Genomic DNA, 14,718 nt, shown 5'->3' with positions numbered 1-14,718 from the left:
TCATCCGATTCAACACGTGAGAAGCTGAGCTGAACAAACGCTCACTATCTGCTCGTGCAGGGCGCGGAGAGATAAGCTCGCGCAGGAAAGCGGCTCTTCATTCCCTTCAGCGGATCTCGTCTCTTCCCTCAGTTCTCCAGTTTCCGTTTGTAACACACAAGTGACATGTTCGTGAATGATTGCAATATAGGCGTATGTGCATGCGGGCGCACTTCCGGATAAATCGGCAGAAAAATACAAAGAAAACCGTCCGGTTGCCGATCGCGCGCTAGAAGCAAAAACCGTCCGGTTCCGGTTTTTGGCCGGTCAACCGGTGCATCCCTAGTTATTACACAGTACAAGAGCTCTGAGAAGGGCCTGCTGGCAGTATATAGCACGAGAGCGGCCTCTAGAGGCCAAATAAAAACTATCACTGACGCCTTGTGTTTACATTCACACGTGAGGCTGCGCGTTTAAAACACGACAGCGAAACGTTATGAATACAGAACACTACCGTACTTGTTGCCAAATAATTATAAAGTAATTAATTTCTTGACTAAATGCTACATTAACAGGTCAAGAACAGCAGTGTGAATGTTTGTCAACGAGGCTGAGAGAACGCTAACATTAGCAGTACCTCAAGCAGTTAAAACAATGTGATAACACGCAAGTCTGACCCAAATGTTGCACATATAAAATTAGTGATGTGAGAAAGCAAACTGTATCGTCATGCTGCCAACAGAAACAGAAACAAAGCAGAAGCGCATTCGGGGTTTTTTAAATTAGATAATCTCTTTCTAAAAAAGCAGACTGTTTGGATTTGTATGAAATGGTAACACTACAATAATAGACCATTTGTAACATTAACTACGGTTAATAAATGCTGTGGAAGTATTGTTCATTGTTAGTATGTTCATTTCAACTTTAAATTGAGTTTGAATTTGTATCTGTTAACCTTGGTTAATGCACTATGAACTAACATGAATGATCAAGGTACAATTGTTTTGCTCATATTAATACATGCTGTAAAAATGTATGCATAATGCATATAGTTCATGTAAGCTAATACATCCTTGTTGCATAGGGACTTGCATAGTGTTACCTATTAAATGTCCATGCATGTTTCTAGGTTATAGGTAAAGAAATAAATTTGACCTGTAATATTTTAATGTAAATTTTTTTTTCTGAATAATTTGTTCTGTTAGAACTTCTTATTGTAATATTCATATTTATACGTTTTTAATTTGCCAATATTTTCATGGATCAGTACTGTTTTTTGTTATTTTTTGTTATAAAGTTCAGCACTGGTTTACTTATGTTTTTTTAATGCAGTATCCATTTTAAAAACTATCGGTCGATTAATCGGTTATCAGCAAGTGTGGTCCAACCTAGTTATCGGTATCAGTAAAATCCACTATCGGCCGACCTCTAGCCCTGACTACTGAACTAGGGAGCTGATTGATACGCACCCATAGTTTCCACAAAGTATTAAGCAGCACAACTGTTTTCCACATACACCGGGTAAAAATCTAAATCTGATCCGTGCTTAGAAACAGCACATCTCTCTTTTTCAAACCGCACAATTTTAACTATCATTCAAGTTTGCGGCACAAACACTGCAGGAGTTATACGCCAACATTTAATGAGCAATAATAAGTGAAGCCTGCTTTAGAAGCTGCCCTTAATAAGGGAGCAAAACCTATTTCATCAGAGACCCCCGGCCCTGTTTAAGCTCCTTACTGCTTAAGATACCTAATCACCAGCTGGCCCCTTAGAGCCGTTAAACAACTTCTTTATTATCGTTTACAAGCTGTGCAATGTCCAGAAGGTCCCTGTGAACAAAGCAGACAAGCCCTAGCTGAGCGCTCCAAAACCTGGGTGGACTGTCCCGGCCCTGGTTCTGTTAATGCAGTGTGAAAAGAGTTTCGCAGCGACCAGTGCAAAGGGTCCAAAACCAGAAATCTATTCACTTCATTGTCCCACATTCCCCCCTCCTCAATTCGCAGGAGAAAAGAAGGACTATGGGAGGGGGCTGGTGGCTGGAGAGGGCAGCAGGGGGTCAGTTTGATTTCAAAGCCCAGGGTACGAGCTCGTCCTGAATGCGCTCCAGCTTCTGAAGGAGGGGGCTGCACTCCGAGGGCTCCGCGATGCAGCACGCCTCTCGGACCGTCCGGCAGGGAGCCAAGAGAGTCAAGCGGAGCGTGAAGGAGGAAAAATAGCCCATGTATGTGTACTTAAAATCCACAAAAGAAAAAGCCCCATTGAAGTTTCCTGAACCTTTGCTCAAATTTGAATAAGAGCAAAAAAGGGCTTCTGTCAGCAAAAGGTTCAGAAACACAAAACCATGAAGTCCTCCAGGTTAATTATTTTACAACTATGATAAGATTAAACACGACCAAAGAGGATACGCTGGGAATTACTTATGCCGTGCTCCCTTGATCCTAATTAAAGTTTTGTAACAAAGTAAAAGTACATTACAAGTACACACACAAAATCCTCAGCTTTGCATTAACACATTAACACATAAAACAATCAATCTCTCTTAAAGGGACAGTTCACCCAAAATTAAACTAGATGTAATTTAGTCAACCTCAAGTCATTCCAAACTTTCGTTATTCTTTTCCTATAAAAGAAGAATTTTGCATAAATGTACATGGCTCTTTTCCGTAAAATAAAATAAAAAAAAGATAAATCAATTCCAAAAAACAAACTCTTCTATGGTTCCAAAAAAGAACCAAAAAAATGCAGCAGCAATAGTCCATAACTCCAAGTTCCAATGCAGTATGATATTGTAGCTTTGTATAAGGAAACAGACTATAAAAGCTTACAAGCTACAGTTTATCGGTGCATCCAAATACGGTGTGTGAAAAACAGTATGTGAATTTGTAGTTTTCATTACTACGGCCCTGTCCCAAATGACACACTTCATAGCATACACTTACGGTCTTGTGGACTTATCAATGGCCGCAGAATGCACGTGATGGTGAAGTCCACAAGACCGTTGGGTGTCCTAATAGGCCCTGTCCCAAATGGCACACTTCATGAGCACTTTCGGTCTTGTGGACTTACAATTGCCGCTGCGTGCGCGTGTCCGTTAAGTCTTCGAGACCGCAGGGCGCTCCATTTGTCATTTTAGGTCTCAGAAGGTCCCCTTTGAGGTCGATATGCGCCCTCGATGCGCACTTCTGCCAAGCCTGCACTCGTGCGAGCTATGCAGCGGCCTTATTCCCAGCAGTCGAAGCGGCATTACATCATGAAAGTGCGGACTCAGAGGAAGACCGTGGGTGTTTAGGAAGCCATTTGGGACATGACCATAGTCATGTTAGGTACCAGAAGGGTGCTCGTGAGAAAAATGACAATTTCAAAGTTGACATTTTGTTTCATATCAAAAGTAACTTGCTCTGTCCTGTCTGTCGGCGTGTTGTCAGTGTCCTCTTTGCTCCGCGATGTATTTTCTCTACGTGAGAACATGTGTGTGGTGCAGAGTCCTGCACGGGTCCGATTTTGTAAATCCGCACCCGTCCGTACCCGCAGTGCTTCAAACCGCATCCGACCCGTTTTCTGACAGCAGCACTAATTCAAATCCGCACCCGACCTGACCCGCTTAAAATAGAACCGACACCCACCCCGCACCCAAAATAAAATCAGTTTAGCATATCACATTATAGACAAACTTACAAACATGTTTATTGCCAGCATACAGAAGTTATTACACGACCATTAACAGTCTACATCATGATAAACAAGGTTGTGTGTCCTTATCAGGGTACCCGAACCCATGCAGGACTCTGGTGTGGTGTGAGAGTGCCATGTCTTGTTGGACATAGCAACAGTAACTAAAGGGGGCGGGTCTTTGCGAACGGTCAACGTCTGATGCATATGGAACACTTTTCTGGAGGTCTAAGTTGTCATCTGATTGGTTGAAGTAGGGCTGTGCAATATATCGAACTTATCGAAATATCGCGATATGCATATCGCAGTGGCACGCAATATCTGAATGATTTGAATGGGCTACTTCAACATTGTGAAAACTGTCAATTTTAGGTTGACGCATATAGCAGAGAATAGACTGGTCACACGACTGTTACTTATGTGATTTGCTTGACGTTAAAAAGAGTTATTAAACACAATAACTTGCGAAAAACAACTCCTTGCAGTCTTGCACTGTCTGAAACACACACCGAAACGTGCGCACAAGCTGCCAAAAATACCAAAAATAATCGTCCACCTAGTTCAGATGTCTTTATTTACCTGGATGTTCTTGATGTTAAGTTTTAAGGTTGATACTATATATTACCAAGTCAAGCAAAGAGTTTTTGGTATTTAAATATTGGCTTTACATTTTTTGTTTGTTTACATTGATGTTAAAATTATATCGACATAAATTTTTGCTAAAACACCGCTGGTCACTTTCAGAAGTTGTAGCGATGCTTTTTTTTCCCAGAAAGAATTTGAAACACATAAATGGTATCATTCTCATGTATTAATTTTTTTTTAAATATATAATTTAAATAGATTTTAGACACTTTAAGCAATATCGTATCGCATATCGAATATCGCGTTATTTAACAAGGTATTGCATATCGCATTTTTCTTCAATATCGCACAGCCCTAGGTTGAAGGATGTCCGGGAGATGTGTGTGTCGCATTCTTTAACAGTCCACCTGGAAACAAAACGTCATGCCACCAAACTCCCTCATGGAAGAAGAACGTCGTCGTGTTTACACTGACAAGGAGCGCTTACCAGGATCAACTAAACGCGGGATTTTCAAAAGTGTGTGAAATTCGTGGCTCCATTGTTGCAGTAAACTAGCACAACATTCTTGAATGAGTAATTTATAGATGCATGCTGGTCAGTTATTGCAGGGACATCGGCTTTACATTTTCACGCCCCTAAACAAAACGAAATGTGATTGGTTGCGTTACAAGTCAGTAAGATGAAATTTTATACATAATTCATCTTTATACTATATATTTAATCATATACATTAAAAGAGTAAGAATAGGTACTTTATAGCTCGAGCCTTGTACACACGAAAGCCACGTCGTGGCTGTACACACAAAAACGCAAGGGTGTTGTTTTCAGATTTATCCACTCTAGGACCCGGTTTAAAAAAATATCGGTTTAATGCTCCCAAAACGCCGGATCCGTGTGGATGAAACGCTAATACGGTACAAAATTTTAAGGTATACAGCTAAACGCGTCTCCGTGTGGACGGGGCCTTAGAATACCTAAAATTTACAGAGGTCAAGAACAAATGTGTGTATGCATGTGTCAGGCAGAATAAGTTTTCTGTGCATATAAACACAATTAGAAAAGAACAGCATCAACATTCTGTGAAGTATCTCTTTTGCGTTCCACAGAAAAATTCATTGTATGGTGAACTATCCTTTTAATAACATCCAGTTTATGCTATTGAACGCCCTGAAGTCACACTGTAGTGGCTTTACTCTACGGACCAATGACATTGCTCTTTGTGAGAGTGTGACATACAGACGTTTCTTAGAGCCTTCAAGACACAGTGATCTATCACACGCATATAATTAATAAATGCCTCTCTTTGTATGCTTCCACTGAGAGCTAAATGTTGATTTTCCTATGCAGTCCTTTGACACTGAAAGAGAAAAAGACACTTCCTGTTTTCTCTTGCCCTCTCTGTTGCTCTCTGACTCTCTCTTTCTCTCGCCACCTCCCTTCAAGCCTCTTCCCCTTTTCATTTGAAACACAACCGGCCTTTTCTTCCAACCAGAGGACGATGTCTAAAAGAACAGCATCTAATTGAGTCAGAGAGACATTATCAATTGAGTCTCTCATGTCAGTGAACCACGGTCAGTGGGTCTGGAAGTGGTTTTAAAGGGAAGCCCTGAGGTAAACTGACTACTGGGTGCATTTAAAATCGCACGTCTTCCTGCCTGCACGAAACTGAGACTAATGTCACAGAAACATACCTCTGACCCCCTCGGCTATCACTTCCTGTGTGGTGCACTGAACTTAACGCAGTCAACTGCAAATAATCTACTGCCTAACATAGCAAACGATTTCCGGTGGAAACATCAGGCAGGACAGTCATAGTGAGATTTTCACAACACAGCATGCAATTGGTGTCTTTAAAGGGATAGCTCACCCAAAAATTAAAACTCTGTCATTAATTGCTCACCCTCATGTCGTTCATCTTCAGAACACAAATGAAAAGTCAATTGAAAGTCTATGGAGGGGTCAGAAAGCGCTCCGATTTAATCAAAAACATCTTAATTTGTGTTCTGAAGATGAACGAAGGTCTTACGGGTTTGGAACGACATGAGGGCGAGGAATTAATGACAGAGTTTTCATTTTTGGGTGAACTATCCCTTTAATTTGGAGCAGGAGTCCCAATTCCCGCTCTACACATTTTGTATGTCTCTCTCATCTGACACACTCACTTGAGAGGTGTGTTCCTTTCGACCACACATGTGCTACCTACGAAGTGGACTTGAAAGGGTATTTCGCTATCTTAAGGGAGTTTTATGCGTTTGTTCGTGGGTGTAAAGTGCAGTTTACAAGTCAGCTATCATGATTGTGGGTAAAATAAGATAAAAAGACAAATTACGTTTATTTTCATATCAAACATTGCAACAAACATTTATCATTCAGTTTAGGGCTTTTGAATAGGACAGATTAGATTAAGTGAAATTTTTAATTAATTAATATTTATATTGGTGTATTACACACATGCATACCATTATGTAAACCATGGTCCTGACTCTCTGAGGTCATTAAAAATCCCAGGATGTGCTTTGATAAAGATTAGGGGTGTAACCCCGGCATCCTGGCCAAATTTGCCCATTGGCCCCTGTCTATCATGGCCTCCTAATCATCCCCATATATATGATTGGCTTCATCACTCTGTCTACTCTCCACCAATCAGCTGGTGTGTGGTGGGCGTTCTGGCGCAATATGGCTGCCGTCGCATCATCCAGGTGGTGCTGCACATGGGTGGTGTTTAAAGAGATTCCACCCTTCTATGTAAAGCGATTTGAGTGCCTAGAAAAGCGCAATATAAATGTAACAAATTATCATTATTAATTATTATTAAATGAAAGTATGGTAATTCATATCTTTATGTACATCAAACCGTAGACTCCTCTAATATGCGAGTTACATCTCTGACACTGCAGGATGTTGCAAATAAACACATTTTGTCAAAGCAGCGAACACTTCGTAGGGACCCTGCCAGCTTCCAGCAGCTTCATGATCATCCACCATATTTGCAGTTTTTTTTGTGTTCATAGTTCTGGACTGAATCCTCCTCTAAAATGCAATGGGTTGTGGGTAATATAAATTTCAACATACTATGCTTTGGGACACTATTTAGGATGGATAGTATTCACATGGGCTTGAGTTCTAAACTCACAGGACCCCACCCTTCCTGCCCCCCAGGGCGTACAAATATTTCATCAAAAGGCAGTAGAGAAACAGACACAGATAAAGGTACAGCTGTTGGAGAAGTCATTGTATTAGTAAGCACTATCAGTAAGAACTAAACGATTTGTAAGCATTTCTGTGCGCCTAAATTCATCCTAAACTTGTTTAATCATCTGATCTGCGGCAGGCTTAAACGGTTATTACTGCAAGTGCAGCTTAATGAAATGTTCAACTAAATCTGGCCCATGCACACCAAACTCTTCTTCATGTTCCCATTGAATCCAGAGAAAAGCCCCATACATTCAGTCTATACAGCATAAGGGTTACAAAACGGGCATTAAGCAGGTCACCTTTACAAAAGACACTGCGCTGTGGGATATATTTCAACTTGAGCTGCATTGTCCAGGTTCTTTAATCGAGCTTAATGGATGGCCAAATGGACTAGTCTCCATTACGAGAAGAGCAACTGCGAAGGTCAGAACACATTCAATAAACTCTACTGACAATCACAGAGGGGTCAAAGACACGATGCTCATTTTTTGCTCAGAACTACTACTAAAATGCAATTTTTTTCATTTTAACTGCTTCATTTATTTTGAGTTTTGGGGGTCAACGGACAAGAATGTGAGGGTGATAAAACTGTTCTGATGTTATGATAATGAAGGCATACTTTTTTATTATTCAGGGCTTGACATTAACACCCGCAAACATACGGAGTGACTCCGCCTAGCCACTTTTGCAGGTTGAATTTGATATACAATTTATAAATTTTTCACCTGTAGTCTTTTAAAAGCATCTGAAATAATGAACAGTGCAATGTAATGTTGTCAAAAATATTTGGTAATATTTTTTATACATAGATACTGAAATATCTGAAACGCTTCCAATACTCATTTGCCACAGAATAGATAAACGATACCAGCTACTTTCTCTCATCTCTCCGACAGCGAGTGACACACAAACCCGCCTCCCCTCACTCGCTCGCTCCGGATGAATAGTGTTACTGTTACAGGGCTTGAATTTTGCCCTGGGATTGCACATATTGCACAATTTTATTTATTCCTGCAGATTTTGTGCGCCCACCTAAAGTGCGCGCACATATAACTGCCTCTCAGAACTAAATTGAGTTATTTTTGGCTGCTTATTGCGCTTAAACAGTCAAATACACACAAAATGCTGGTCTTGGCAAGTATTCACGTAAACACAGTCAGTTCTGATTTAAGTGAATGTACAGTTGAGAAAGAAAACGCATGTAACAGTATAATGGATCAGTGCGCCAGGTCTTAAAGTGACAGCAGCCTAATATACCTGCTGCCAAATTATGAGATAATATTAAAAATATCTATATGGCAGTTTTTCCCCATGGTAAAGCGGCCAGTGAAAATACTGAGTGGCTGGTAACTTGCCACAGTGGCTGGGGAGCAAAAAAAGTTAATGTCAAGCCCTGTTTAAGATAATGAGGAAATACGATATTGAAGAAAAAGGGTTCTACATACTTTGGCATACATATTTTAAAAATGTATATATTTGGAAAAATGTTTGTCTGCCAAAATAAAGTCATGTGAAGCAGCCATCATGCAGGAAAATAATGGAAATGACTGTCAAGGTCAATAAAGTTTCTTAAAAATCTCAGATTATTTGCCCTTTTTATAACAACTCATTGGGTTGTGACTCCCCCAAAACAATAATATTTCTGAATTAATAATTTATGCTACGATGGGTAGACTCATACTCAAGGATTCAAGGAGTAAGGAAAAAATGTCATTACATGTTAACTGATGGTTACAACACATGACATTTAAGTCCTTACATTTTAGCTTGTTCAAAACCACATGAAAAAGGCTTATGTTTTAGACTAGACTTAACTTTTTTTTTTTTCTATGTATCATGCACACTCTTTTTTGTCACTGACCCAGTGATCACCGCCACCATGCATCTCCTGAGGATGCCAAGGAATCTAAACGCCAAAACATTTTACCCTGAAAGTCTTGGGGGAAGCTATTCCCATAAACGAGGCAATTACGAGTCTGGTTCCCAGGAGCCTCGACTATTAACATGATCCCCCTACAAACTCTGGCATTCTCAGCCAGACCCTTGAGAAAAGATCAAGCCGTGTCCTTAGGAAGCAGACTGGACATATAAACAGGTCAGGCGTTTCTCAAACTGACAGATGCAGGCACTTTTCTGGCAGCCATCATGTTTGAGCTCAGTACAAAGTGAAAGGGAAATATTTCTTAAAAGCATTTAGTGATGTTAGAAGATTCCCAATGAAATCATCCGACGCGTTATCTCGAGACCCTGAAGGAATTCCTACGAGACCCTCCAACTACAGACAGGCTGCCGCCACAGTATGGATAACCTTCTATATCAGGCAAGAAAATCATCAGCAAAACAAATTTTCACTTTGTGTCTAATTATAACAGCGCTGTTGAGTCAACACTCCTGGAGAACATCTCACTTGTCTATACCAGGAGGGTGGAGAGAAAGGAAAGATGGCCTGCAGATGACATACTCACATGAGGAGATGACAGACACACACACACACACACACACAATACAGATGCAAACTCCCACCCACAGAGACAAAAACACAATCAATCTCTCAACCACAGGCTTTGATGGTGATTAAGAGGAAATGAGGTAGAAAAAGGGTCAACTCATGAGAAGTGAAGCTGAGCTTGCTACTTAGAAGTTGAGGTCATATATTCTCACTGTGGCAAGGACATTATGTCTCTCAGTAATAATGGGGAAGCAGTTTATTTCACAAAGGATAGCAGTGACGTGACATACTGTAAATGCAGAAGCATTTATTTAATCACTCGCAATACTGTATATTAATTTACAGGTAGGAATTTCCTCAAAAAAGAGCTTTTAAACCGTTAAGATCCGTCATCCTCTCGTCTTGTGTGTTAGGTTGGGCAATTTGATTGGTTGATGGTTACAATTTCTCAATGTCCTCGCCCAATCATATCCTTCCTGCCCTTATCCCAATGGCTCTGCTGGGAAATTCCAGAAAAAGAATTGCCAATGATGAAATAAATGCCATTTTAATGCCGCCCATTCTGCAGTTGGGACTAATTTGAATCAGTCTGTATATTTTGGTCAGTCAGAATATTACAGAAAAATGCAGACTCCAAATTTTTACCACCAAGACTATGATTCCATCCAATTGGAGGACAACCATAACAACTACAGCAGCCAGCTCTAATCATAATGTAACGGAAGCAGCGACAGATTATTTATTTCGTATTTCAATGAACAATTTGCCTCGCAAAGCCGGGTAATATAGGTAGGTGCGTATAGGACAAAGAATTAAAAATTTTCATTTAAAATGAATTTAAAACATAAGAAAATCCTGCACACTATCTGTAATTGAAAAAATCTATAAAAAAAAATCTTTAAGAGCAACATTTCGGTCCCATGACCTTCATCAGGCATACACGTATTGTATTGAAACAGATTATAGGAAAGAGAAAAACAAAACACATGGCTGGTACTTGGTTCAATTCATTGGTTGTTTGGATAAAGGCAGATCTTAGGTGCTCTTCAAGTCGACTCAAGATGTGTTCACACACTTGTAGTTCAGTTCAAAAACAAAACAAAAAAATAACATTTAGTCCTGGTCCACTTCGCGTTTAGACTGGGTAAACCCAGCCTGATCTGCCAGCGATTTGATTTCGCCCAGCAACTCAGTCTGGAAACCCGTACATTCATTTCTACTGCTTCTGTTACACTTTTGCGGGAACCAATCACAGACTGGCTTATCCACCTGGCCCGCTATTGGAGGGATTATCACGATGACGGATAGAGAAGCGATGGCTCGTCGCCCGTTGATCACGCCTCTTGTGGTCTGATTGGTTGAAGGACTATCCAATTGCGTACAGAGTCATTTGAATTATGCTTGTTTATCACGCCCCTTGTGGTCTGATTGGTTGAAGGACTATCCAATTGCGTACAGAGTCATTTAATTTATGTGCGTTTATGCTCGCGTGTGCAGTAGAAAATACAGAGCAGACTCCCCAGACCAATGTTCAATCTTAAATTGAGCTTGGTCTGGTGATAGCCAGACAACTTAGCGTTCACATTGGCATTTAACACCGAACCTAAAGATACGGAATCGATATGTTCACAGCCTGATTGGTCAGCTTTTATTACGTACATTTCGTGAACGAACATCCAAAACAATGCTGTGATCTGAACTAAATGTACTTGTTGTATGTGCGTAGCCTGTACACGATGGTATTTTGACCAGCTGAGAAGTCGTGAAGAGCTTATAAAATGTGTAAAGGAGTCAAAACAGCGGCAGGAATCCCTCTTCACACACACAAACAGGCCCGGTTCTACGGGGGGGTGCACCCTCAAAAGCAAGCAAAAGCACCCTCCGTTGATACTGTCACCGCCAAGTTAATGCAGGCTCGCGTAACCTCTCATTAACAAAGACAAGACACGATGCAAGTAAGAGATGTATTGTTGACAACATTTTTATTACGGAACTTTGTGAGATCGCGATGAATTGAAAAAGCAACAGCATTTTAGTGATCGAAATTTCCTCCTGAGACCCAGAATAGAGGTTTTAAGTCTGGATATTCTTATGAAATAGGCCTATGAGACATTCATTACATGTTGTCCCAAAACCCATTATTATGCAATTAGACACATATTGCATTAAGTAAAATGGTACATCAACTTATTCTGTTGTATCTTTCATAACATTGAGAATCATCGTTATACAAAGTTGAATAAAAATTGATTGGTGAATTGAAAAAAATCATGGTTTATGTCTATTCATGGGTTTTAATTTTCTCAATAAATGGGTTTTGGTGTCCTCTACAGAACAGAGGATAGATTATATAACAGAGAATTATTATTATTATTATTATTATTACTATATACTTGTTGCTTAGCCTATCTGCACTTTACTAGAGCACCCTCAGAAATTTCAGAAGGACCGTCAGTGATTTGATTCTGTAACCGGGCCTGCACACAAACCAAGATCTGCTGCGAGGAGACGCGGTTCTGACGCCTGTACTGAACTCTGATGTGCAACATCACGATCAACATCACCCTCAGAAATATCATAACTACGAGTTCCAAACACATAAATGACTGAGAGAAATGTTATACAAGTGGGAAACTCGGATTATATACGATTTTCCGAGTTGGAAGGGGGCGTGTCAGAGTATTCCATCTAGTGAAAGGACATCAAAAATGAAAGACTGCATCCAAATAAGCTGGGTTTTTTTTTTGAACAACAGCAGCCAAATGCAAACTTAACCAGAATTGATTCTCTAGAATTAGTGTTATGATTATCAATCATTAACGTAAGAGTAGACCACATTTGCTATAGCATCTCTGGCGATGGATCAATAATTTGTTGCTAATTACCAATCAATTACCACTGAAAATAAATGACTTTCAGGTCACTGTCAGTGTGAACACCCCACCCCTAAACGTTAAGCATGAGCGATAACGGTGATGCTTGACTTACCAAGCACTTAAAATCGAATGTTTGAGGAATATCAATCCAGTCCTGGAACTAGATCCACGCAACAGTCTGGATGTCTAGATGAAGCATATCTTTAAATAACAGTCCGCCTTCATGATGTTCAGCAGAACACGTGGGTCCACTTCATTCATTGCTGTAATGCTCCCCCTCCCATCTGCAGGTGTGACCCAGAGTGAGCAGCAGCCACAGTAAAGCACGCTTACTATAAAAACCGTGCATCAAAAACCAACCATGCACCTGCAGCCACACTCCCTAAAATTGGGCAGCACAAAAGATCCACTTGAATCTTGCATTACTGCAACAGCAGGTCCATTTGGCCCTTTAAAAACAACACAATGCATGCATGCAAGCTCACAGGAGGGGCTTACAGAGATGGAAATGAGGACATAACACACCCAGACACTGGATTTGATCTCTAAACTGCTCTATGTTCTCGCATCAGACTGATCTGAGGGGGCTCCAGACAGCTCTCAGACCACCGCCTCGAGTCATGCTGCAGCCCGACGCCGCTCTCTGCTCCTGACTGCTGACACGCGCTTCAATTTTACGAGCATTAATGTGATTGGCAATTCTGATGATCATTGCAGACGAAGGCAAATCGATTAGACATTGATCTATAGCGATATTACTCACTGATGTGGGTTTTAACAAAGGAAATAAGGACCTTGAGAAGAAGCGGGCGGGCGCGCGCGCGCGCGTCTTTGTCATTATCACCTTGCAGACATTCCTGCATCATCTGATGTCCTTCAGCAGTTACGCAAAACTCATAAAGCAATTAAATGCACCTTACTGCACACTTGTACACAGTGCACGAGACAAGTCAAACCTAAATGTAACTTCTGTCTCTACATGCATTATGCATGTAATTATGCATGCATGTGGCGGCACATGGGAACTATAGTTCTCGCACATCTGTGTTTGACCATTTTACACTCAACGGGTTGAAATATTGCATCTGTGTGCAAGTGTCCACTATCACCCGGGTCTTACCTTGTGCAGCACACACCCAGAGAATTGCAACACCCTGTTTGTCCAACAAACTCTTTGTTGTCAACGTAAATAAACAGTGTATGATAAGTAAAGCACATATATAATACCACGAACAGAGTGTTATACTACAAACAATGGAAATGATGGTTGCATATGGGCACAGTCGGCAGATTCTGACAGCCGGGCTTACCTTAAAGAGACCTTGACAGAGCAGTCGTTTTGTGTCGCCATGCTTTGTGCCGCCGTTTCACCTCGCCCGTCAAAATGAGAAGTGATGCCGCGAAGTTCTCGCAAAGTTTACGGACGAGCTGAAAACACTGTTGTGCGTTAACACGCGCGCGACCGCTCCGGTCCGTCAATCAGCGTTGCGCAGCCAGACATCGCCGTTCACCTCTGTAATACTGATGAAATCAGCACAGCGATGTATAAATCGCATGAAATGTGAGGGAGACTGGCATGTTTTCTTCTTTCGAGCTTGTATCCTGTCATATGTGCGAGTGGCACTCGAGCTTACATCCGAAACCACACACAGCGTCTGTGTCCTCGCGCGTTCAATGTGCAGCGCTTACTGAGAGATGTGTGGGCGTGTCCATACTGCGATGATTGACATGCCTTCCGACCACACGGAGCTGCTGTTCCCGCCTACACGTGGATGCAATTGACCAATTAGAGCTCAGCGGCGGATTAGACTTTAAAAGCAGACTCAGCGGTCATAGATTAAACGCAACTTCAGTGGACACGTCTGAGCACCGCGTTGGGAAATCCGATTCATAAGATTGAATCGGTTCGTTCGAACGCTTCACTATAAAACAAAATACGTTAAAAACGATTAACCGTGTAA

The 14,718-nt window shown here is 41.1% G+C and overlaps 1 protein-coding gene across 2 annotated transcripts in view; it reads right to left on the bottom strand.

Moving 5' to 3' along the window:
* Nucleotides 1–14,458, bottom strand: part of kif21b (kinesin family member 21B) — a 140,952-nt gene extending 126,494 nt beyond the window's left edge. For both annotated transcript variants that reach the window (XM_079843745.1, XM_079843744.1), the window contains exon 1: nucleotides 14,068–14,458. In XM_079843745.1, coding sequence (XP_079699871.1) covers nucleotides 14,068–14,108 — 41 coding nt within the window. In that variant the 5' untranslated portion in view covers nucleotides 14,109–14,458. The remainder of the gene's footprint in view (nucleotides 1–14,067) is intronic.
* Between the last annotated feature and the right edge of the window lie 260 nt (nucleotides 14,459–14,718).

The sequence above is a fragment of the Gobio gobio genome (genome assembly GCF_949357685.1).
Source record: "Gobio gobio genome assembly, chromosome: 19".
Lineage (NCBI taxonomy): Eukaryota > Metazoa > Chordata > Actinopteri > Cypriniformes > Gobionidae > Gobio > Gobio gobio.
This window is presented reverse-complemented; position numbering and strand designations above follow the sequence as displayed.